Source organism: Corvus cornix, chromosome 3 (assembly GCF_000738735.6).
Source record: "Corvus cornix cornix isolate S_Up_H32 chromosome 3, ASM73873v5, whole genome shotgun sequence".
Classification (NCBI taxonomy): domain Eukaryota; kingdom Metazoa; phylum Chordata; class Aves; order Passeriformes; family Corvidae; genus Corvus; species Corvus cornix.
In genome coordinates this window covers 26,801,903-26,828,273 of record NC_047056.1, presented here as the reverse complement: position 1 = coordinate 26,828,273, position 26,371 = coordinate 26,801,903, and the positions used below count along the sequence as shown (strand labels likewise).

General features: G+C 42.2%; 1 protein-coding gene across 2 annotated transcripts in view; it reads right to left on the bottom strand.

Annotated features, from left to right (window-relative positions):
* PRKCE (protein kinase C epsilon) overlaps nt 1-19,737 on the bottom strand; it is a 285,568-nt gene extending 265,831 nt beyond the window's left edge. Inside the window, exon 1 of one of the 2 annotated variants that reach the window (XM_010393699.2) lies at nt 18,710-19,737. In XM_010393699.2, coding sequence (XP_010392001.1) covers nt 18,710-19,057 — 348 coding nt within the window. In that variant the 5' untranslated portion in view covers nt 19,058-19,737. The remainder of the gene's footprint in view (nt 1-18,709) is intronic. The other variant, XM_010393697.3, reaches the window with a different exon arrangement.
* Nucleotides 19,738-26,371: the final 6,634 nt, after the last annotated feature.

The window sequence follows — 26,371 nt, the reverse complement described above, 5'->3', positions numbered from 1 at the left end:
ATATTCAACTAATTTTGACATGATCTGTACAGTGAAGAGGAAGATTTTGTCTGATCTTTTCTCAGAGTAGGCAGTCTGATGCACATTTATTTTTACTCTGAGAACCAAGAGATTCAAAAGCAAATGTTGCAGAGGAAGTTACACTTATCAGTACCCTTTAAGGAAGTCCTGTGCACCACGTACTTGGGATCAAGAAGATATTATGTGAAGTCTATAACCTAAAAGAGGTTTAAAATGCAACTACCAGCACAGCTCCCTTTTCAGCATTGCTTTTCAATATTAAGATCATCCTTTAGGTAAGGGGAAAAACACTGGCTACAGAATACTGCCTTATCCCAGATGGTGATGTCATGATTATGTAATATTATCCTCCAAAGATTACTGTATATTAAAGAATATGCTGAATTTCCCAGGCTTTTCCCTTGCATAACTTCCCAGGTGATTTGCATCATTGCACAATGGGAAGCAAGGCTCCCCAGGCTTGACAGGAGGCTGCCTCCCCCTACACAGGAGTAACTTCTTTTCTTGCTCACTAAATTTGCGTTCGTCTCCCTGTGGCCTCCCAGAAGGTGTCACCACACACCAAGTGAAAAAAATTTGCCCCAGCAAACAATCCCCCACCCCACCCCTAAGGATCATAGCTCAGGATCTGTACTCTAGCTATTTCCTGGGCACTGCTGGTCCAGGGGCAAGGAGGCACTGTTTCTTTGGAGCACAAGGAAGGCTCTGAAGCCTCGTGATTAATTAAGCATGGTCAGCTTGACTCTCCTCAGGAGGAATGAGGAAACAGAGGTAGAAGAACCTGTTTGATGAAACTTCGAGCACTGAAGCCTGAGGCAGGAGCTTTGGTAGAATTAAACATTGTTTCTTTTTCCTCCCCTTTGCCTCCAATTTGTTTATAACCCATATACTGGCAGGGTCAATGAACACACAAGTTCTAGTCAAGACACAGAAAACAGAGTAACAAACAAACCCTGGGAAAGATATAATATAATCAATTGAATCAAGGTGGGCCAAGCCTTCCATACAAGCATAGATTTAGAATTTCAGAAAAAAAAAAACAAAAAAAACCCCCAACAAACCATCCCTCATATCTGTCATGCCATTAAAAACCTCGGTATTATTTCAGATAAGATTTTTATTTCTACATGCAGGAATAACCACATGCAAACATTTTAGCCACTTTCTAATCATAAGAGCAACAAATTATGAGGACTGAATCAGTCCATGTATTGTATGCACATTTCTCAGTTCATACTTAAGGCATATAGATTTCCTTGTACAACTTCTAAAAACTACTGTGAAGAAACAGTTTTCCCCTTAAGCATGACTAGCAGTGAAGTCTCACCATACCCACCCTTAGTTCAAATAATGCCAACAATGACTGCAGTCATCGGTAGCAAATTAACCTCATAGGGACAGTAAAGTAAGTACTAATGGGAGAGGAGGAATCTAATCCAAACATCCTTTACAACCTCTCAATCTCCATGCACAACATGGTGTATTGAGATGCCTGTACAACATGAATGGCTCCAACGGAAGTCAAAAAAGCTAAATGTGAAAGGCTTTGCAATTCATCTGAAAGTGAAGAACTACACCAGTACATGCTTCTTTACTCAAAGGTCTTGATTGCATATTCAATATATTCATCAAATTGATATCCACTTAGGAACCTACTGATGAAAAGTACTACACAAATTTGGCATTATTTTCCTCTACATAAGGGAAAAACCATGTAAAAATGCTCCTAAGCATGACAGTAAAATTGAAGAAGGATCCTCCTTTTGCCAGTAAGCATTTGGTATTTTGCTTCACCCTCTTGATGCCTCATTTTCATATCAGAGTTCTAACTAGTACAGCAGACAAACAATGAAAATGTGAAAGTGATACAGTCCCTGTAGATCAGCTTCTATCTTTACTCAGGTGCTGTACATGTCTGTGTACATACAGAGCACTGATGATATGCACTGCAAGCAATATTGACAGTCAAAAAAAGCTGACAGCAGTAACCTAATTTTACTTCAGAGGGTAGATTTAATCTTAGGACCTGATCCTGTCAGGAACCAAGAGCCATAAACTTACTGGAAATCAAGCAAGCTCAGCATTTCACTGAAGACACTCAGCACCTCACAGGTTCAAGTCCATACTTTTTAGAAGTCACTTCCTATTTCTCCTTTGTTTACCCTGGCTCATCCTGAACACTGAGGTTTTCCGACATAGAGATAACTTTGGAAATGATTACTCTCATATTCTTTGATGATTTCAAAAGGCAGGAAAGAAGCTCTCCCCTTTCTGAGGGCCACCCAGCTGAAGCAAAGAACATTATTTTTTTCAGGCATGTTAATAGGAGCCAGTAATAACTCAACTGAGTTTCCTTGGCCTTGAAATACCTGACCGAATTTGCTTTTGTTCTTTCTCAGTAACATATTTTGTTCCTGTATCTGCTGTCACACAATTATGTTTCAAACAACCCTAAAAGGGAGGCTGCCCAACATCTTCCAACCAACTTAACCTCTTCCTATGACATATTCACTGCGTTGATGTGTTTTATCCATTATACTTGTCTCACAAGTGGATGGAGCCACTGGGAAACACAGTGTAACAAAGTAGGTCTTCAAATTAACCTTTCCAATGATTAAATATGTTAACTGTAATTAAAGCTGCTACTAGTCTCACTTTCTCCGGGGGAAAAAAGGGAACAAGAGAATACACAATGGCATCTTCTTTCCTAGATTCCTAACTGGAAAAAAAATACCGAATGAGTTGGACATACATACTCAAATAAACGAAGATAAATTATTTCATCCCTTTGCACCTCCATTTATGCCAGTTATTCTGAGCCAAAACCTTTTTTTTTTTAATATCAAGATATCAAGCTAGGTAAATGCAGGCTGTCACCACAATTTTTTAATTCTGCTAAGAGCAGAAGTGAGGTATTTCTCAACTGAGGAGCTGCTAACAGCAACCAATGAAACAGGGATTACAAGTACCACTGGGAGAGGAAGGTACAAAAGGGAAGTGGAACTGGAAAAGTAGTATCCCTTAGAATAACAGGGTTAAAGAAAAGAAGACTGAGCCTGTGGGTTTGAAAATGCAGTCCGTGGGACATGAACTCTGAGCTTCAGGGCAGATGCATTTTGAGAAACAAAGGAGTTACCTAGCTGGGTTCTTTGATTACCGCTCTTACCAGGAATCTGGTTTGTAAGCAGGGATACTTTCAGGACAGCTGGGTACCCCTCCCATATGATTCCTTTTCTGCTGTTCTGCAGCCTTGACATGAACATCTAACATACTACATTCATACTTTAAGAAGTGAGGACACAAATGTTAACTTCATACTGAAGTGGTCATGACTGATAGGGTCTCACATTGTACAGTGGACCTGTATTCATGTACTATTAATTCAATTCCAGGATATATTCAAAACATTCTGTCTTAATGAATTTTATCCTTAATCAACATTACCTGTCCAGGAAAGTAACCCTGTAACACCAGAGAATTTGAAGAGAATATGTCGTATCTGGGCACCATGTCTTTTCATATTTGTCTAAAGCAAGAAAATCTTAGCTTCTCTGAGGTCAAAGGTGTCATGGTATTATATGCCTCCAGTATGAAATAAGGCTACTAACATACTCCCCATAGCTGTTATTCTAATTGAAGTTCATGAGCCACATACATTTGAAAAATGAAGCAAATCCATCAGAATATTTTAAGAGCACTGGTTTCTTCCTGTAGATCACTGAGCAGTGTACTGCAAAGTCAATATTAAATTTTGGATAGTCGTATAGAAATGTATAAGTTGTGAGTTTAAAGTTAATTCTCCTAAAAAGATGAAAACCGTAAGTAACTGAAGCCTTAAATTCACCACCTTTGCACCCCAGTGCCTTCAGCTTTGTGTAATATCAAATAGTTGATATTCCCATCACTGACTACTTTTAGTATGATGGACCTTAGCAATCCATGTTTCAACACTTTTTCTGTAGCATCTGCACAATACCTTTTGGGTGAAAGAAACCTAAGTAAAAAGCTTTACTACGCTTACAGGTCTAGATGTTAAATTTATACTGACCAGGGAGGTCAATACTACACACAATATCAGGAAACCAAAGAGAATCCTGCTTCTTTACTGTGGTAAAGATTACTTTGGATGGTAATGGGTGTGTTGTGTCCTTCTCCCACTTCATTTGAGCTCCAAACATGACAAATAACTAAATATCTTGCGAAGAAACAATGAGTAGCTAAATGAACACCTCCTTCTAACCTCCCCAGAATCTCCTCTCTTTCTAAAATTCATGAAGCCCCAGTTGCTATAATCTGTACCAAATTTGTCCCAACTGGGGTCAGTCCTGAAGCGCAACATGTTAACCCCAAGCCATGTCAGCACATCCTGTGTAGTGAATATGTGGTTTTTTCAAAACCAGGGACAGCCTTGTGTAAACCACAGGCTAGCAGTCTGCCAGGCAGGCAACACCAATATAATCTCACTGCATCTGTTTTATAAACACCCTCAGGTGTTGGGCTATCAGGCTTTGCTGCACTGCACAGCTGCTCCTCAGCACACACCAGCTGTACTTACTCCCTCTTCGCACCACTCCAGCTGGAGGATCCTAAGCCTTTCCACTGTCAGTAACAGAGACAAGACCCTAAAAATATAAAATTAAATGTTCTGTTTCCTTCAAATAATTGACTCAAATGGAAGTCCCCTTTCCTCCAAATGTAGCACATGAACAATCAAATAACAAACTCTTAGACTTTGCATTTTGTCTGCTGTTACCTTCTACCATATTAACTGCAGTTGTGGGGCTATGAACAATATACTAAACTCTAAGTTAGGATGGCAACTTTCAAAGGTGTTCAAAACAATTTGTTCTCCATTTCAGAGAACATATCCAACTCTTCCAGCCCTTTGACAGCTTATAAATATTCATACACAGGTAGGCTCAATACTGGAGGCATTCTGAGGACATGCACACAGGATACCCCTCAGTGGTAATTTTTTCACTAAAACAGTCAAGCTGGTCCTGCCCCAGCTAGTCATCCAGAGGAGCAGCTCAGCTTCCAGCTACTGATTCTGCTCTGACAGTCTGGAAGCCTGGTTTCATAAATCCACATCTCTACAGAAAATGTTCCAGTGTCAAGAAGGCAGCAAAACGGAGGCCCTGAATTTGTTTGTTTACTACAACTGAAGGAAAGCATCCCGACAATAAAGTGGTCGTAGAATTGAAACAGAAAAAACCCCTTTCCAATGAAACCATAAACCCATTAGCCTACAAAAGGTAAGCTACAAGAAGGAAATAGAAATGTAATGGTGAGACTCCTTCTTTTACAAAAGTAAAAAGAGAGATTGACACACAAGGACGAAGCTGCAGGACAGAAAGAGGTATCACTAGAAGGTATCAGGCAGGAACCTTATTTCACTAGTCTAGGTCTCAGCCCCTGTCTCCCGACTGTAAAAACGAAACTGATAATTCCACTGCAAAACTGTGAGATTAAAACCATAATGCTTGTGGGACATTTCTGGGCAACATGGAGAAATCTCCAACCATTACAATTCCTCTCAGGAATGCTGTGAAGATGACTATACTCAAGAATCTCCAGACTCAGATTATTTTGCTAATGAGTTTCATTACTACCTGAGACAGATAAGATCTATGTATCACTACAAGTAAATCAAAAGCAGACAAAGGCCTTTTCTGGAACCACTAATATAAAAGGCTGGATTATTCATTTTATATACCTGAATTATGAGTGAATGCTCATTCCATCATTTCCATTACTGACATGCTCATTTGTTTGAAGGAATTATGTGAATGGAAATAAAGGCAATAATTACAGAAGAAAGAGGAGATAACATGCTATAACACAAGTAGATGCAGGACAAATAAGTATGTAAAAACTTGCATGACCAGTTCACAGCATGCAAGATTATAATGAAGTTATTACACATTAGCTCACAGCTCACGCAAATTTCAGAAAATAATGTAATTAGGATCAGAAATACCTTGTGTACTGTGAAAATTAATTCACCAACCCCACCTGTTACCACAAAGGAAAACCAAGCAATACTAATGATGGCTATATTTTGTTGATCTGTTTTGACATTTTGAAACTTTTATTTAAATAAAGCCTGCTGCAAAAAAGATCTTTCTTATTTGTATGAACTGCTCTATTACAAAGTGGCTTCACTTTGTTGACCATCTGTCATATTTACATGTTCCTTGGTCTGGCACACAAGCTTCAGTCTCTTTCTCTGCTGACTCATGTGAATAAAAACATTCTCCCTTAACTCCTCAGTTAGACAACTATTGCTTCCCCAAGGACCATCAAATACATTTTTAAAAAAGTTTCAGTAATACGTAATTTATTTCTTTTGCATACTTCCGTCTGTAGAGTGTAAAGTATAGGTTTTTATTTTGTTACACATTTTCCATGACTTTTTCAGGCCACATCTGACTTGATACACAGGTTATTGCACTCCAGAAGTGAGGTTGTTTTTCTTATTTTACATCACAAACTCCTGCAGGAAGAAACTATGAACTTTCTGTTTCTGCACAACCTCATGTTATCAAAGAGAAACTAATAACTCCCACATTCAAAACTGTCATGCTGCCAGCATGTATGCATCCATGCTCTGACAAGGTCTCAGCACTTCACTCCTGTCTTACTGGAGTATTATGCTTACTAGCAACAAGTACATTTTCATAGCTGCATAAAATGTCTCCAAGACTTCACATTTTTTGCATCGCAAAGGTCATTAACCGTACATAAATCTTACAATAGAGGGGTTCTGCCGACCAGCACACTGCTGCTGGGAAGCAGATTTTGCTTGCGAGTCTACAAACAGGGTGCAGGGCTGATTCACAGTTGCTGGAAGGGCTGCAAAGTTTTTGGCAGCTCTACAAAACATTTGGCCTGTAATTTGTCTTACTGATCACTGCCACAATTATGTCCAGGTCCCAAAGAGAAGAAGCCCATACAGTCCAGCAAGGAGACTGCTGTAGGGAGAAAAGGCTTCACCAGAGGTGCCCCCACTTCTCACTCTGCCTCCCTTCCCTTACAGTCAGATGCTTTTTTTTTAACCTCAGTCTTCCAGGAAAAGCATGAAAGACAAAATGACATTCTCACACTTCACATCTGATTTTAAAGCTGACTTTTTTAAAGGGTAAACTTTAGAATACACAAAGGGTTTTGAAAGCTTTATGTATTAGTAACACTGTTACAGCAAAACAGCGCTTGGCTGGAGAGTGTACACATTTTAAACCAAATGTAACATGTCAGAGGCTGTCAGTTTGATGTCCAGAGTACATTCAAATATGGCTAGAGATCAGTTTCATTTAATTTGCTCAAATATCCAGTCATTTACTATAGTTTTATTGATGAAGTGTCAGTCAAAACAAAAACGTTAAGGTTTTGGAGGTTTTTCTTAGTATAAAAATGCTCGGAACGATACCACTTCCAAAACAGCACATACTACCAAACTGAAGAGAAGGCTTGATGGTCAGAACTGGCACTTCTGACCAAAGGCATTCACAAGCAGTTCACAATGTACTCACCAACTCATCCGTACACAGTTTAGAAGCTGGGTTGACTGAGTTTTTCACTCAGAGGGTGGGCATTGGAACAGGCTCCCCAGAGAGTGGTCACAGCACCAAGCTTCTCAGGCACATGGTGATTGTTGGGGTGACTTCTGCAGGCCTGGAGCTGGACTCAGCTATCCTGATGGGTCCCTTCCAACTCAGCATATTCTATGATTCTATGACAACAGATGTAATCACTCGTGAAAAGACAGCTAGATAACACTTTCAAAAGGCTGCTGAATCAGGAGCCTAAATTCTTCATGTAACTTCCACATAGCTGAAAAATTCCCAGTAGGTCTCAATTTGGAGAAATATGTAAAGTTCAATATTAGACACAGAAGGAATTCAGTTGATGGTGATGTAACTAGCTAGGAGCACAGATGAATCAGTATGTATGCAACTAAATGATACACATACTCTCAACAGTTTCAGCAAAAGAGAACACCACTCGAAGAACTACCCATTAAAATCAATATAGGAACATCAGCTTTGGATCTGTCTGCAAGACAACTTACCTCTGTCTGTCCTCCAGTCATTAACACACAGCACTCACTACAAACTTACAAACAAACTTTGTTTGTTTAAGGTATATTGATTTTGCTTACTCACACATCTACTTATCAACAAAACCAAGAAAGAAAAGTTTCTGGGGTTTTTGCACTGTTCTGGGCTGTGATGAACATAGGTCAATTGCTCCTCATCTATTTTTGTTACCATACTACTGTGCTACAGTGAACACCCTTCAAAAAAGAATCATGACCCCACATTTCTGCTAAATGGTATATCCTAGAAAATAACATTATCCCCTACCCAAGGCATCTTGCAACTAATAGGCAAAGCAGACATAAGAATTAGCATGGACTGGTAAGAAAAGAGCACGTAAAGAGATTATAGGAACTTGTCTGGGTCGTAGTGTCTGGGCTGCTACTGCACCACAGAATTGTTCAAAATAAGTTTAGCTGAACTTGTATTTTAAAAACTTCCACCCAGCCCTATAAAAATGCATAAGCAAAGTTACCTCCCAAATATGACTACTAAACTAATATTATTTTTAAAGTTATATATAGATAGATACATATATATGTAAAGTATTGCCTAAGGGTCATCAGAAAGAAGCCCAAGGTTTTGCTTTTTAGGTGAAAAGCCCTGTCACTTGCTTCTGATTCAACAGATTACACTTCGAAAAAATAGGCATGAGGTGTTAATAAAATTCTTCTTTCCTCTTTCTTGCTTTCAGAGGCTTGGCATAGCTCCGAGAACTTGCTAGCATGAAGAGTAAAGGAGTATAATAAAACTTAACAAAGCTTATCTCAGCCCGCTGACATCAGTACATACTATTATCCCTATACATCATATCCAAACTTGATTATTGTATTGCTAGTGGTCTAACCCACCCATCACTGAAGAAATAAGCTCTAAGGTAATAATACAGTAGCAGCTTTCATTGAATTATAGAGAAAAATCCTGTAGTTCCCTCAAACTGGGAAATACCAAACATTCCTAAAGCTATACAGGACACTCAGAAACAACTAGAAGTTTGGGAACCACAGACTAGATCATATGGCTGTCCCTCTAAATCCATCAACTCCTTGAAGAGAAACACCACATTATGCAAAGCATCAGGAACTCCAAATATCTCTAGCAAAATTTCCACTATTGCCTCTCCCCTTGATATTTTGAGTTAGGGACACCAAGCAAAGCTGAGCTGATAGGCTGCTGCTCAACTATCACTACAGCCTTTCACACTGGTAAGCATTTTCCTAATATTTCTTTTGGCTTCCCCAGTCTGCCTTTTTGACTTGTGCTTGGACTGGAATTTTTTCAAGACAGAAACCACCATTTCAAGTTAAATGAAAAAAAAATACCAAACACTAGTAGGTATTTTCTGTGATTAGGAGTCCCTGAAAATCCCAACAGTCAGTACCAACTAAAAAATTTTTAGCAGTGTTTCCATTGCTTGGGAGAGTCCAGTTTTCAGGGATAGATCATGTCCCTACAACACCCCACTGAGTCTGCTAAAACCAGAGCATTTTGCCAGAAGTTCAAACCTACATATTACACTTACTCCTTCAAACACTTCTGTAGTATAACTAACTGGAAACTCAGCGCATCGCTCCTTTCTGACTGAAAATAGCTGCTCCAACAGGCACGAGTATAATCAGCTCCCTGCTGCTTGCTGAGAAGCACAGCGGGGACATGCTCTGGATGACAGTGGCTGGGCAAATGCCAGAGCTTCAGACACTGGGGATGCTCCTGAGTCCTGCTGCCACCAGGATCTTAGTGGTCCGCCAGAGTGACAAAAAAGGGCAAGGAGTTGGACTGCTGGGAATGAGGGCAAGATGGATATAAGGGAAGTAATAACAAGAAAAACGAAGGAAAAGTTATGACAGCTGGGACTCGAGGACAAGGTGATAGTGGTGGATTAAGGAGAAAAGTGGGCCATGAGGTCAAATGTTCAAGAGGTGCCAAGGCACTATGGGGTCACAAGGAAGGAAAAGGCAGCGAAACTCAGAGGAAAAGGAAAGAAAAGATTCCTCAATAACTCTAAAAAGAACCACGTAAGAGAGAAAACATAGTGCACACAGCATGAATGACTTTTAAGCCTTTTCTTTTCCGACACATTCTCAGACATCATTTTCTAAGGCCATGGATCAATCTCACCTTGAAATAAAGGGAAGTTGACAGATGCCAGAAAGACTTATGCAATGAGTACATATGGTCCCAGCAACAAAACTGTACTTGGAATAGATCTCTGTAGAGGTCTGTAGCAGGACATTTCATTCACATAGCCTGCTAGCATTGCCAACATCAGAATTTATGCCGTATTGTAAAAGTTGACCTATAATTTCTTGACCATCTTAAAGCCAGAACAGATAAGAAAAGACGGAGAATTGGCAGCATAAAGACAGAACAGATGATAAAAGAGGAAACTGAAGGGAAACAGGGAAGGACACTACTGTCTTGCTGGCTTTTAATCTGTGAAACAAAGCAAAGCACTTCCAACCATTTCCTCATCGCATATGCAGAGGATGCATCAGTCTTCCCTTCATGTTTCCACCACTATTACATCTGCTGCGTTGCTACCACATCACTCTCTAAATATACTTACAGATATTAACATTGTCAAAGCCATCTATCTTTTAATGACATTTAAAAGGCCAGTGTACTGAAGAATGGAGAGTTCTAAATGCATGAGAAATCCTGGTCGCCCATAATAAGAGGCTTGTAACTTATTTATACTCTCAAGTACTGAAAGATACTAAGCTGGAAACACTAAGTATTAGGTTTCCCTGCTCTTCATTTAAGATACAGAGATACAAAGGGGGCTTGCTGTTCAAACAATGCAGACATGAAATTTATTTGGTAACATCTAGCCATTATTCATGCTTTTTGTTCCTGCCTGTGATGAAATTGCCCAGCAGGACACCAGAAACAAGCAAAATGATTCTATTGTCTGGAACAATCAAATCAGCTCAAGTTAGCCGATATAAGGCAGAATTGGCTACCTGCAAGCCTCTGACGGAATCAAACTTCACTTTTTTAAATTCTAAAAGCTGTGGTCTGATGTTACTTCTGTTCCTCAACAGTTCGAGCCCTACAGAGTTCAGTGGGGAAAAAAACTCTTAGAACTGTGCAGCATTTCTCTAACACTGCTTCCAATAAAATAAACGTTAAAACTCCTGTTACATTTAATGGGAATGTGCCAATATCTCTAGGTTTTTTAGCTGTGCTATTCAGAAATATGTGAAATCTTGGCTTCTGTAACTTCTGTTAAATTACAGCAGTGATAATTTAAGGTTTTTTAACTCTTGGAGGAATGCAAGTGAGAGGACACTCAGAAATCAACTTTACTAGCAATTCAAGCTACTGACTATGAATAATGCTCAGAGTAGATAAGAATTTGGCAGATGTTCTTGCACCATACTCATTTGCATTTTCTTTACTAAAATATAGTGCAAAGTACGTAACTGCCATGGAAGTTACCCAGTCTCTAGAATGGCTTATTAGCTTTACAGTGGCAGTTTCATATTAATGTTTCTGAATATACTTTTTAAACTGTCTAGTGACTGCCTGCCAAACAGGAAAGTACTCACAAACACAAGGTTAAAACTTTCTGTCAGCCTTCTGCAGTGACCACTTTCCCCCGAAATGGTTGAAACCCCTGTAGCTTCTACAATTTGCATGACTCAAAAGGGCGCGCAAAATATCCCCACTCTTCAGGCCTTGCTCTGGCCAGCTTGGCAAAAAAGTTTGTTTGATCCCCCCCAGCCCAAACTGTCAGTTTTCCAAGCTGTCTTTGAACTTCTCATCTCACTCCGTATCCAGATAGCTCCAGCCCTACCTTTCCATGGGGATGGAGGAAAAGTCTCTTCTCAGTCCTCTCTGACCACAAATATCCCATTACTTGCATACTCTATTGTTCTCAAACCCTCTCTTACCATGAACTGCAGATGTCTTTCTCTTACAGTCTAACAGCTGGGGTGAGGATAAGGAGATTAAGATAGTATTGGGTAAAGCAGAACTGAATTCAACCAGCCAATTCCAAGCCAAAAAGCTCCTGCCTCTAATGTTTTACAAATTGTATTCACAGTCTCCCTTCAAAACCTGAAAACCCCCAAAAAGTTCATTTAAATAAAAGTTATTTACAGAGTGAAAATGAATCACATTTAGTTGCCAAGTTCTACAATTCCAACTTAAATCAAATCCTCATTTTGGCAGTATTTAAAGAATTCTGGACACGGAGGACAGAAATTTAGCTTGATACTAGAGAGCAGAAACAGACTTACATATGCAAGATTTGCAGAAGAATAATAAATCAGTAAGAGCAAAATACAAGTAAAGGATATTGTTAAATGCTATTTATTCTTGGTTTCCCTTTGAAGCACAGGCCCCTACTGAGGGAAGAATTTAAACTGGCCTGTATGAAACCCAGTGAACCCAATGAGATCAGTGGTTTACTCAGAACCATGAAGTTCTGCATAGTGCCTATGGAACCACCTGAGCTGGAATAATGACATGCACTATCTTAAAACTGGTACAAGAAGGACCTACAGGAATTGTTTTCACTCAACTTGGGCATTTCTTAGAAGTCTAGATTTGAATTAGCACCTATGACCTGGACTCTGCTACTGGTAGCTCTTTTCTAACAAATACTTTCTACAGAGTTCAGTGGAATTATTTTCACTATGTGGAACTCTGTATCAGCATTTGGTATGAGCAGCAATAGAATGAGATTCTGATCAACTCCTGATCTACAGCTATGATAATTCACTGTTAAGTGAAATGTATGATCCACTACACACTTTTCATTCCCTGAGCCTTCAACTAGCCAATTTGCCTATGGCAGCCCATCCCTGTCTCCTACACATGTAGCTTTCTGCTGTTGCCAAAAGGGCAGCTGGAGTACGCCATGCAGCAGCAACTATTCATTACCCTCCTCCAGGTTTCTCCCCGTGCCTCATCTCTTCCTTTTCCCACTTTGCCCTTTCTCTCTCCCTGCAGTAACAACTGCAGAGGCAGCATTTTCCCCCTCTACTGCTTCTCAGCAGACTGGGAAGCACTGCAGGTAAGCAGGAGCTGTTAGAACATTTCTAGCAGGGAGTAGGAGTAGATTTATGCAGCTGTAGAAAGGGATTGATACAAGACAGTGGGTGAGCTGTGTGTGACTGTACCACATCCCCAGCAGAGAGGGAAAAGAGAAGGCACAGGAGGGAGACAGACCGTGGCAGAAGGCAAGGAAGACCCATATCTGTACAAAGTTTTCTCCAAAATCTCCCAGCTCCTCTTGACAATCACTAACCTTCAGAATGAGAGTCCGTGTGAAACCTTGCTGAGCCCCCTTAGCTCTCTCAGCCTTGCCCCACAAACCTGACAGACCTTGCTTCACGACCACCGTGCCATGCAGAAACCTCTCAAACAGGACCCCAGCAATTTCCCTTTCATTTCAACAAATATGATTCCAATAACACAGCTTTTCAGCAGCCCATGAACCGCAGTTTAGATGAGATGTAAAGATTTTGCAAGTAAAATCCTAGGCGTTTCAACGCCACCAGCCCAGATAAATTCAGTCAGCAGATGAAAATAAAAATGAAAATATGCTACAGTGACTTTCTGCCAGCCCAATGCCAGCCCTCAGCAGAGCGCGGCACAAGCAGAGGTGAACACACAGGGTGACCTGCACTACAATGATGACAATTCCATTCTCTCTCTGCCAGCTACAACAGATCACCTGCTGACTGAAAGGAGTTCCCATTCCAACAACAGAAATGGCATTAAAAGAAGGGAGGGGGGGGGGGAAGTGCCTAAGCAGTCTTTCCCTTTCATTCAGATTAGAGGCGCTGGAAGCAGACAGTTCTACTTCTCACATCCATGGAGAGCTCACAGAACCTGTGAGACTCTGAGGACTCTGGAGAGCTTTAATTCCTCCCCTGCTACAGCCTTTCGGGTGACATTCAGAGCTTGGATAACCTAAGTGTTTAACTGTATAGACTGCAACTTAAGGACCTAGCATTTCCAATCTGAAAATTCATTCAACAGTACATTATAAACATGACACAAAAATACTTCATTCAACAGTTCAGCAAGTACGTAAAAGAGTGTATTTCTTCCCCATGAGTTATTTTCCATAACTCATCACCAACTTGCTACTGAGATATTATATTAATTCATAATAAACTTGTTTTATGCAATGGTGGCACAGTTGCACAACTAACTGCACACTGGCAAAATGGAAATATGAAAGGATGCTTTCAAAAAAGTATAATGTTTTAAATTTAGATCTGAAGAAGCTGCACTGAAAGAAGAAAAATAGTATGGAAGATATTTTAGCAAAGAAAAGCTCACTGAAATCTATGGTTGTTTTTTTTTTTCCTGACAGCATTAGGGATTTTTTTAAGACAGCAGAAAATTAAATTTCTTTTATTAACCTAAATATATAGCTGTAAAATATTTTCAGTAGAAATAGCGGCTTTTTTTGTTAAGTGTTGTGATGTCCTCACTGATTTAGTGAGTTCTGCTACTCAGCCAGCAAAAGGATTTCTTAGGACAACTCAATAGGTTTTCTCATGTACAGCCAGGCTAATGGCTAAGACCCTTAGATGGAGTCTTTGGCATAGGTCCAATCATGCTGATTTCATCTGTCGTCAACTCGGGAAAGTGGACTTGAACTCAGAACCCATACCACCAATCATCCACACACATAAACATTGATCATGGTAATTCACAGGAGTGGAACCACACGGCTAAATATCAATGGAATTTTCCTTCCTGATCTCAATTCCACTGATTAAAATGTAGCTGCATTGCCAACTCAAGTGAATCATTTACATATGCCACATGTAAGAAAGCTAGATAAAAACATACTTTATTATTACCTGAAGTACCTAACTCAAAAAAATATAGCCAGAGCTGTCAAGTTGCTAGTTTTTCAATCAGAACTTGCAAGTTGTTTGTTGTTCTGTATCTTCTGTTTTTCAAAGCCTAAGTTCACCAGCATCCTCTTGAATACTCGGTGCCGTTCTGTATGACATTTTCTGTGCTTACAGAAAAGCCTGAAATGTCATAAATCCAAACCTCTCTTTAAAACTGCAGTGTAGCCACGACTAAAAAAATTTGCTAAACTGACACTTTTACTCTGTATTGTTATTCTGTCTGTATTGATACACCACTGGAAAAGCAGCCATCTTTTTAATTGTCACCACACCTATTTTAGAAACCCAAACAAGTATTTTCTATTGATCTTACCAAAACCCCACAAAACTATGTATTTTGTTTAAAAGCTTTCCTCCAGTAAACTCTGAATCACTGTTTCACACCACAACTTTGAATAATTTTTTACATATATATATATATATATATATTCAGGGAATATACATATCATAAGGTTAAATGCAACTGCTGAACACTCTGTAGATAAAAGGAACCAGGATTTTGCATATCTATCTGACTTGTGTTAATACAATAGACGTTATCATGATTTCAAGCTTTGTACTTGTTTATCATTAGTGTTTCCACTGTAACCATGGCATCAGTATACAGCACAGGCCTAAGAGTGAGAAAAATATCCAGTATTCTCCTAAAAAACTCATCTGAGAAAAAAATACAAGGATTTGCACAATGGCAAAAGTCAGTCAAATTAGGTGAGCTGGCTGTAACGAGAAACAGTTTCTTCTTAGGGGAAAAAACCCCAAAACATAATTTTTGTGTGAATCTTTTTTGCATTTTGGACTTCTGACAAGAACCTAGAGACATAACCTTGACCCTAAAGCAGATATTATAAAACAAATTCTGAAATTTCCTTTAAAAAATACATGCAGTACTAGATGAGATCAAAAGCATTAAAGCTATATATGTTGACAAGACCTGTTCTCAGCACGAGCTTTTTTTCAACCCTATTTTAATAGTGACAGTCCAGTCCTGCAATAACTGTTGCATCATTCTGAAGGTAAGGAGGGGCAGCAGTGCAATTACTCCAATCACACTCAGCAAGTACGTGGTACCCAGTTCCAAGTTTCAGGACTGCTTAAAGGGAAACCTTTGGAATGGCATAAAAAGACTTGATGGTCTTCAAGTGTGTTTCAAGTGTGTAGGCTGCATTTATTTGATATTTCAGGCAGTAAGGAAGAATGGGTTGCTGTGATTGCTGCTTTTAATTTGCTTGTTACAGAGTTCAGAGATGTACTACAAAAATACCTGCCTTAAATGACAAGAGCAAAATTAAGGAATTAGTCCTCTTATTAAACAGAAAAAAACTGATTGTATCATATCAGCAGACCTTAGTCTAATGTTGGTTTAGGCCATGTGCATTTTCCTTGTAGTGTGAAACTCATTCACTTTGCAGACAACTCGTTTTTCAGGTTTTAATATAGACTCCAGACACTGATGAAGATACCAATAAATCTCCAGACACTGATGAAGATACCAATAAATCTATTTACTCCAGTGTGGACTCTATAGAGATGCCATGGCCACAGGTCTTCTTTTAACTCAATGAAAATAAAACCAAAAACCAGTGTGATTTTTTAAGAGTCAGTTCTCTGAAGGTCCCTATCTACTAATCCAATAAACACACTCGGTATTCCAATTATGTTGATACACTCAGTAAATAGGAAGATTTTGGAGAGGGTAAAGCACAGTCCTATAAATACTTACCACCCCCCTATTCTAACTGTGATACAGGGGGGAGGGGTATGCTGCCTGTCATATGTAGCACATGAACACAATCCTAATGATAGGGATTTACAGTACAAAACAAGGTAAGTGATGCTTCAGAAGCTGCATTATATTGAGCTGACCAGTTATGATCCCCTGCCATGTCCTCGATTCTGTCACATCAACAGACAGCAAGCGTAGTCACTCCCTCGTCTCCTCCCACCCACTGAATGCTGGACAGCAATGAATCCTGATGCAATAAAAGCCAGCATTTATCTGATTCAGCTATGTAGTTCCTCACAGATCCTGTTTACAGTGGGCCTCAACCTGTTAAATTCCACTATTTATCTAGGAAATGTGTTCAGACATTTGAGTTCACCTTAAATATCAGAGCCAGGGAGCACCCCAGTCCTACCAAAATTCAAACTTGGCATCTGGAATCTGCAAGGTCCTCCCAGATTTGGTGACAAACTCACAACATGTACCATGCACAAAAAGAACATACAAAATTATTATTCTTGCACTAAAAATCTGTGCAGATCACCTCATCCCACTGGTCTCAAAGATGAAACCTCACTTGATTTCAGGAGAGTCCCAACTTGATTATCATTCAATCCAGGTAAAAGACATCTGCAATACTGCTGCATTTGTCTTTTCCTGATATGGCTATTTTTCCTCTATCACCCACTTTTACCATTTGAGCTTACTAATGTGTAGCTTTTATAGAGCATCAGAATAATCTAGACCTAATTACCACAATGCAACACATAGGCAGCAAAAAACAAAAATATTTCAAACTTGTAAACATAAAAGTTTTAACAGCAAAGTTGATCAGCTCCTAATCAGTATAAATAGAGTCTAATTCTTTCATGCCCTTCCATCATTCTGCCATCTCTACATCACTGCATTAAGCAAAGAAGCCCCAAGAATACATAAAACTCAGACCTATTAACCTTAGCTATTTTTTCATTGGTCCTCAATCCTTTGTCTGTTTGCCAAAAATTACTGGCTAGTATCCTTGACAATGAAAAATAAATACATAAAAAGATGAGCATATGTAATTTCAGATGGCTGGTCGAGCAGGGCACACTGAAAATGAGATGATAGCTACTATTGTTTTATTATACATCTCATTTAAAGGATATCCACCATTTAACTGTTTAACTGCAGAAATGTGAAATGTGCATATTCATGTTTCCCATTTCTTCATTGTTTGATTGGTTTCTCCCTGTTAAATCACACTACCTGAGGATGTCAGAGCAAGGATTTTCCAGCTTTTTTGTACTCCCACGGAGGCACATTAGCCTCTGGGTCTTAAAGACGCTGTAAAAACTGTTAAGACACCTTGTGTGCACAGACAACAGAATTTCTCTAGTGGGGCCCAAATTCCACTAGGACCCTTTCATCAGTCTTGAGCATTTGAAGAAGCATTGCGTTAGATCTACGCATAGAGGTGTCGATCATCTGGAGGGAGGAAGGAGGAGCATCAGTGCTGATGCAGTGAGCTCTCAAGTGACAGGAAGACCCTGAAGTGTCTCGTATCAGAGGTCAGGTCTGGATTTTTAAGGCTCATCATTGCCAGGCTAGCCAAGAGTATTCGCCCTGAAATGATGAAACTCATCTAAGTGCTGGATCTGGGTTTTGCGGTAATGTTTTGTACAGATGCATTTGGTTCAGATTTTTCAGACTCGGTAAGACAACTAGATTTGTATTTATGTCACATATTTCAGAAACTTGCATGGTAACTACATACATTTTACTTAGATTCACATATTTTTCTTTCCTGCCTCGCCTGTAGACCACATGCATTAGTTATATAGTAACCATGACTATCTCAGTGTAACAAAGTGTGGAAATAATGAAAAGCCTTCAGAGGCACTACATGCCATTGGCAACCCAGCTCTGCAAGACAGATGTTGCATCCAGAGCCATGCCACTGAAAATCATATGTACATGTATGTATCTACAGCGTGAACACTTACCCAGTCCTCGAAGTGACGGCTCCCGTTCTGCAGCAAGTCCTCAAACTGTATAGTGCAGTTAGCTACAAAATCGTCGTACCCGATGGGGGCATCATGGAAAACAGCCATCTCTATCTTCCTGCCATTACAAACGTCGGTGACAAATTCATCGTTCCAAGCAGGACTGTTGGTCTTTTGCTTGGTCGAGGTCTGCCCGATCCTGGAGTCGTCCACATTGAGGGCGATGTAAGGGTCCAGCAAGAAGGTCTGTGGCCTGGGACCCACCGCATGCCTCAGAGACCACGCTGTGGGTTTCAGATTCACCGCCTCGCAGATCTTGATTTTCAGCAAGCCATTGAAAACCACCATGGCTGGATAGCTGCACTTTTCCCGGGATCAAACACTCGCTCAACGCACTCGCACCGAGAGGGAGGGAGGGAGGTCTCGCCAATAAATAGGAGGGCAGGTCTGGGAGTGGGGGAGCAGGGTACGGTGCGAGTCTCTTCGCCTGCCTGCTTCTGTTACCTTTGATTATTTAGCCTTTGCTCTTGCGACACCCAGTGAATAAATTTATTTTCTTGCCCGTGTTTCTAACGGAAAACAAGGGAGGGGGGCCGCCGGGGAGGGGGAGGCGGCCGCGGCTGCAGGAACCCCCGAATGCAGTCAAAACCCGAGCATAATCAATCCGGGGGGTAAGCAAGAGCCTTCTCCCTTCACCCTGACCATAATCCTGGATCAGTCCTCGCAGAGGAAGCAGAGCCGCGATCCCGGGCTCCCGCACACGCCAGTCCTGCCCGTGCGCTGCACAACAATACACACACACGCATACACACGCACACACACGCACACACACGGATCAGAAACACCGGCCGACCCACCAACCCTGCCTACTGCACAGCCTCCGCTCAGCAAACATCCACCCGGGGACCTTCCATCCGCGCCGCCGCCCGCAGCCGCCCGTCCTGCGCCGCCGTCGCCTCCTGCTCCGCCGCCGCCAAGGCCGAGGACCCAGCGGAGCGACCCCCGCGCATGGGGGGCGCCGGCAGCGGAGCGGCCCGCGCGGGTCTCGGCGGGCTCCGGCTGGGCGGCCGCCGCCCTGGCGATGGGCAGAGCCGCCGCCGCCGCCTCCCTCCCGCCTCCCGCCGGCCGCCCCCCGCCCGCCTCCCGCCCGCCGCCTCCCCTCGGCCGCCGCCGGCCGCCTCCCTCCGCGCAGCCCCCGCCCGCTGCCGGTGCCGCTCCGCCGCTCGCTCCAGCGCAGGAAATGCGCAAAAGACGTCAGTGTGTGTGTGTGTGTGTGTGTGGGGCGAGTGTGCGGCGGCGGCAGCCCCGGCCGTGCGTGTGTGTTTCTCTGTGTGTGTGTGTGTGTTTGAGCGTAGAAAGTTTTGCCTGTTGGGGGAGCAGCGCGGCCGCCACCAGCCGGGAACTGCGGCGGGGGTCGCGCTCCCCGGGCTGGGCTTGCCGCTCCTCCACACCCGCCGGGCGGCTTTCCGCCGGGGACACTGCCCGCCCCGGCCCCACGCCTCCTCCTCCTCCTCCTCACAGGATAAAGTGGTGAACCAAACACAGATAAAGCACCCCCGGACGCCTTCCTCCCCGACCGCCTTTATTAACGTGCTTGACCACCAAGGTCCTGCCCGGACCGGGACCACCACTCACACCGCACCGGGCGCTTCTGGCGCCGCGGTGCCGGCAGACGCCCCTTCCCGCAGGGCTTCCCGCCCCTCGCCCTTCTCTCCGTGATCCCCGGGACGCCTCTGCACGCGCCTGGCGGGCAGCGAACTCCGCCGCCCCCGCCCTGCCCCGCCGCCTGACAGCGCCGAGCCCCGGCCCCGTCTCCGCCACCCCCGCCCGCCGCGGCAGCGGCACAGACAGCGCTACGTCAGCGGGGGCCGGGCCGGGCCGGAGGAAGAGTTTCCCCGCGGTGTGCGAGCGCCGGGAAGTGCCGAGCGCCGCCAGGGGAAGCAGCCTCCCGGGGCCCGCCCCACCCGGCCCGGCCCGGCCCGGCCCGCGGCCGCCCTTCCCCCGGCCGAGCGGCGCTGCCCGAGTTGGGACAGAAGGCGCCTGTTGGCCGCCCGACGCCCCGCGGCGGTGGGGCACTGCCAGCCCCTTTGTCTGCCGCGGTCACCTGGCCGTACCTGCCCCATCTCAACCCGCGGCGCCTCCCCGCTGCTCCGAGCTGGCGCTGAGCGGGACACCGCAGGCGGGCAGTCGCCGCTGCCCTGCAAGCGTACTGAAAAGGGAAAAAAGAAAAAAACCAAAAACCTTCTGAAAGGGTAAAAGGGTGTGCATACTTTGTTCTTGAACGTTATCCGCACGTCATGAAAGATTTCAGTCATTTTTCATCACCGTGGTACCAAATACCGTATGAAACACCCGTGAAACTACAAGAAGCCTGACTTTTTCCTCCTCAGAACAAACGTACTCAGGATCAGAATGGTTTCCCATAGTGAAAATTATTACTGCCTTAATTATTTTTAGCTACCGATTTTGCCTTTTTGTGTGTGTGCTTGTGTGAGAAAGTCACCAGGAAATGGATGGACTTCGGCCTTTGATGGGATTTGAGTTCACTGTAATATCACAAGAGAAAAAGAAGCAGTCCTGGCACTCAGGAGGGTGGCTGCTGTGCTTCGAAGAATCAGCCAAAGTAGAAAGAAGCTCGATTGTCTGGATCCAGTTGAATAAGGACATAAAAGATGAGCACCCAGTCCTTGATCTGGACCTGATATTCCTGACTGGAGAGGAAAGAACAGATAATTATGGATTTCTGCAGATAATGGCTCAGGAGGCAGGTGTTATATTTGGAGCTAATGAAACAGCTCCAGTATCTGTGCTTCCAGAGCAGTTTCCAGATAGGAGATACGGTACTAATGAAGCCAATGGGTCACGAGAGCATTCATGTTAATGGAAGACAGACTTTCTGGTGCCTGTTGCCACTTAGTCTACTAGTCAAAATAGAAGTACAGTAAAATCTCCATGTTCATTATCATCTTGACAATCTCCAAGCAGAATCGTTTGATACAAAGCTGTGGTATGGAGCCAATTATGGGAAATGTCTTCCTTCACAATTCAGCCTTTCCTGGGCTCCCAGCAGCTGTGATACATCTATCATGTTACTTTTGAAAAGGACCGTACTCGCAGGCCTCACCAGAAAGGCAAGAAGAACCTGCTCCTTTCCTCCCAGCCCCATTCACTACCTGATGCATATAGTACTATATATTAAGCTATATGGTCTTACATTTAGGGTGTCAGACAGAATGCTGTAATTAAATCTTTCGTCTGGATGTCTTTGTGTTCTTTCTCAATAAGGACAATGTAAACAGTATGCTCCATTTCCTTAGATACTTATTGGAAAACATGAAAGCCAAACTGATACACTCTTTAATTTTTTTTCTGTTTATTTTTAGAGAACTGCAACTGTATGTATTCTGTATGCCCAAGGTAAGTAAACAGAGTCTCCATGGTGAGTTTAATGACCTAGCATGTCTCTGAGATTATATGTATATTACGAAAGTCTGAATAAATACAGACAATATTAGCACAGCATACAAAATAATATAAATAGACCTTATATTTGGCTAATTACATGTACAATCTACTACATACCTAGCTAGGCCCTGATCCCTCATTTGAGCCATGTCCCTTTTTCCATGCACTGAAGCTACCTAAGGTTTGGTTTCATAAATCATTTTTTCAAAGAACAAATGTCTGCCCGCATGAATAAGGATTTACAAGCTCATTGAGGATCAGACAGCTCCAGCCTTACACTGTTTAGGAAAATACAAATATCTTGCACAGTTTTAATTTATTTTTAGATTTGGGGTTTTTAAAATTATATTTCAGAAAAGCACATCTATGTCAAGACTGAACTTCTATCATGAAGCAGTTCTTAACTTAACCAAAGTACCCTGGAACAGTATTCTTAAAACCAGTAACTCAGGTACATGGACCAACATTACAGTGCTTCTTGGAAGTTCGTCTAAAAACTTGGCTCAGTGGTCTCCAGAACTCTAAGTAATAGACAGAAAAGAACATGCCAACTGTAAGTACCATTTACCACTTGAAAAGTTTTTAAATATTTGTTTGCTTGAATTTTTTTTCTGTTCTCTTCCTGTGCATATGGAAGGATTTGGTTCTTTAAGAGCAAAAGCTATCCTATTTTGCACAGGGAGGTCTGGAGAGGAAGATACAGCATTTGCAGTATTTCTCCTGCAGAAGGGCAGCAAGAAGTATTCCAGATGCATTTCTGTACTCTGTTGCAAAGCCTGCAGCAGTGTAGTAAACCATGGCCTGAAGTTTAATTACGTTTTAGCTATTTTTCCCATCTGTGTTTTTTTTAAAAAGACACAGAGGGTCTACAGGGTACCTAGACTCGGGACTGGTTAAGGAGATCTGTCTGCTCTCCAGAAGTAACCTTTGCTGGTAGAAGCCCCTCTGTTCAGCACTCTGAGAGCAAACAGCCTTTGTGTCAGGGCTGCTCCCGGTGTGTGCTGCTCGACTGCAGGATCATCTGCATGCTGGCGTTTGATTTTCATTAATGTCGACTCACTTACTTGACAGACAACTGCCCTGTCAGACTGTCCTGTAAAGCTGTAAGGAAAAGACCCCCGAGAGATCATAAAAACCCAGGTTAATTGCATCAACTTCTGTTTCCATTCTTACTTTAGGAAAGAGGCTACATCAAACTGATAAGGAATAGCAGCAATGGTACCGCCAGCACGCAGTCATCTGCAGACAGCGGCCTCCCAAGGCACGGTTTTACTCCCGCAAATCACTTTTAGGCTGCGCCTGCCCTGTTTGAGGTCGTGGCGGTGGCAGCGGCAAGGAGGGACGAGTGAGCCGTAGTAATCTCAGACAGCCCCTGACCTTTCCCTGGCCTGTGCATCCTCAAGAGCTCCATGGAGAAACAGCACTATCTGGTGGAAAGAGGATGTAAAGTCCTGCCAGGAGTTGCGTTAGACTTCATTCTACTCTTGCAGCCACAATTGCAACTGGGTTTGAGGTGTTCTTGCTCAAGATTGATAGATAGTTTGACTGCATTTTTTAGAGGATTTATTTTTTTTATAGTCCCATTAGTCCTGAAAAACTGTTCAAGCATTGGAGAAAAGTCAGCAAATTTTCAGGTTTTTCCAAGCTCAGCAATATGAAAGAAGGAGCGGCAATTTTGTGTTGTTCTATTTTTAAAAATAAATAAATAAAAATAAAATCATGTCTTAAAGTTATACTAAGCAGATAGACAAGGAGTAAAATCCAGCTTGAATGCAGGAGAGATTTTCAGAAACACCTTTATGTAAAAAATGAAATAAAAGCCAGACCCCTCATTACAGGCCCTGTGAAAACTAAGGAACTTTGAATCCACTCTGGACAAGAACATATTCCAAGCATGTGAAGATATTCACTAGTATGAGTATATCCACTGAATTCCTTTGAACTTAATGGTTATGCTTATGCAAGTGCAATAGTTGGGTGTTAGTGGAATCAGTCCCTTCCTGGCAAGAAATCAAAGATTGCTGTCAAATGCTGACTATCTTTGAAAGTCAAATTATTATTTAGTATCTAATTTTGGAGGTATGGTTATGAAAAAAGCATCCTCAAGAGTATTTTCATTCCTGTCATGCTGCAAATGATCTTTAGGGTATACCAAGAGCTAATTCATCTTTTCTAAAAATAAAGAAAAAGACCAGTCTCAGTGAGCTTGGTCCAGCCTCCAACTCCATTCCAAGGTTTCCTTTGTATCCAGCCAATTTCCTACTAATTTATTCTTCACGCGCAAAGTATGTACCTGAGGAAGTTACTTAAGGTACTCCCAATGTTCCCTGTGAAATGTCTCAGCATAAGGGATCCTGTCAATGTGTGATTAATCAGGTCTCTGACTCTTTCTCTAGTATAATTATACTTTTGGTAGTCTTCCCAACCTCTTTTAAAAGAACATACTAAACACTAGCTCCGTGTGTTAGCTTTCACTAGGAGTAAATCTCTCAGGGTACATCTACATGGATTTGTCACTTTAAGGTACATGGTTCTGGCGGACACAGTGACATGGTGACTTCAGTGCAGTATCTACCAGCCAGCCTGTTCTCAGCTATGCACCTGGTTTGCTGGCCAAGACTGAACCTCATGATATCATACCTTCCCAGCAGTTCTTATCTGAGCTAGATAGATCACAGCCAGCTCAAGTATATCTGCACATGCTACAAAAACATACCTCCAGTTGCAGAACATATGCTTAGGTCACTTCTAGGCTAGAGATTTCTGGCTCAGGCAAGGCTGTAGAGCAGTATGATCTCAGACAAACATAGCTGTGCCAAGGACTCTCACCATTGTGGGAGGGGGTGTTATTACTTTATTGCTTGTGGATGAGTTTTGAAATTGATATAAAAAGTTTTAGCACTGTACATCTTTCTGGTAAAATATAGTGGAACTTCTATACTGGATATGTACCCCAAATATAAAAATAGGCTTCCATTTCGTCTCCTACATATGTCCTCTCAACCTTCACATGAGTATGCTGACAGCATTTACTGTGGGTTTGCCATCTGCAGGATTGTTGCTATTCTATACAATGAATTGCTGGAAAAGCTTCTGAAGGGTAAAACCGAGCTCTGATCTGTTCCTGGTTTATCAGCCCTTGTATTGAGAATTTACAAACAGGTTTCTGTGGCAGGGAAACTTGAGGTTACCTGGCATTGCTCAGGACTATATTAGGAGTCTGTTGTTATTCAAACTCAGTGATTAGATTGTCATTGCTGGAAGTAATTTTGGTACAGAGTGACAAGGAGAGAATTCTGGAATGGATCAGGATTCAAGAGACAACCCTCTGCCCTAGATCAGCCTCTCCATGCACACAGGGTGGGCCTTGGAAGATAAGTTTTCTAAGAGTACAGTTCACTCTCTGCATCAAGACTAGAAGAGGACAGGAACACGAAGGTCAGTCATGCCTTTCCAGGCTGTTGCTTTCTTGAGCAGCACACAGAAGAAAAGCCCATCGTGTATTTGCTGCTTGAATGAATGATTTTGTATTGTATCGAAAAAAACCAAACCAACCATGCACAGTAAATAAGGAAAAGGACGAGTCTAATTGTGTACCAGCTACACAATTGCAGGCAAAGAGCAAACATAATCTAGTGCTAAATGTGATTCCTTTCATGATAGAAAAGCTGGCCCTTGGGTTGTTACAGCCCCCTGAGGCTGGACACCCAATGTATGTTGGGGTCAGCTGGCAATTATCCATACTTCTCTTGGCTTTTCCCAGTTTTATTTCTTCCATAGGGTACCGAAGTGGTGTTGCTTTTAAAAACTGTTCTTAATTTGAGGTGAACTTCCCTGAAAAAAACTGTGAAAGGATCTGAGTGTGCTTGCCTCCAGGATATGGAATTGATTCTCTGCTTTCTCGTACACTACAGGAGTGCAAGCCGTACAACACATGGCAGGATACAGCATACCAGAAGAACAGGCTAGAATGGTTTGCTGTTCTGCTGATCTGTTTGGTGTGAGTACACCAGAAGAAATTTGAAAAAATAAGGGAGGTTCCAAGTCTGGGCAGCTTGATATTTGCATGCCTAGCCATCAGGAGATATAGTGATGTTTCCAGAGAATAATGGCAGTGTGTATGCACTTTATTAAAGCATTGCTAGCATTTGTCCTACTGTCTTACCCTGAACCCTGTGCAGGATTTGGAGCATCTGT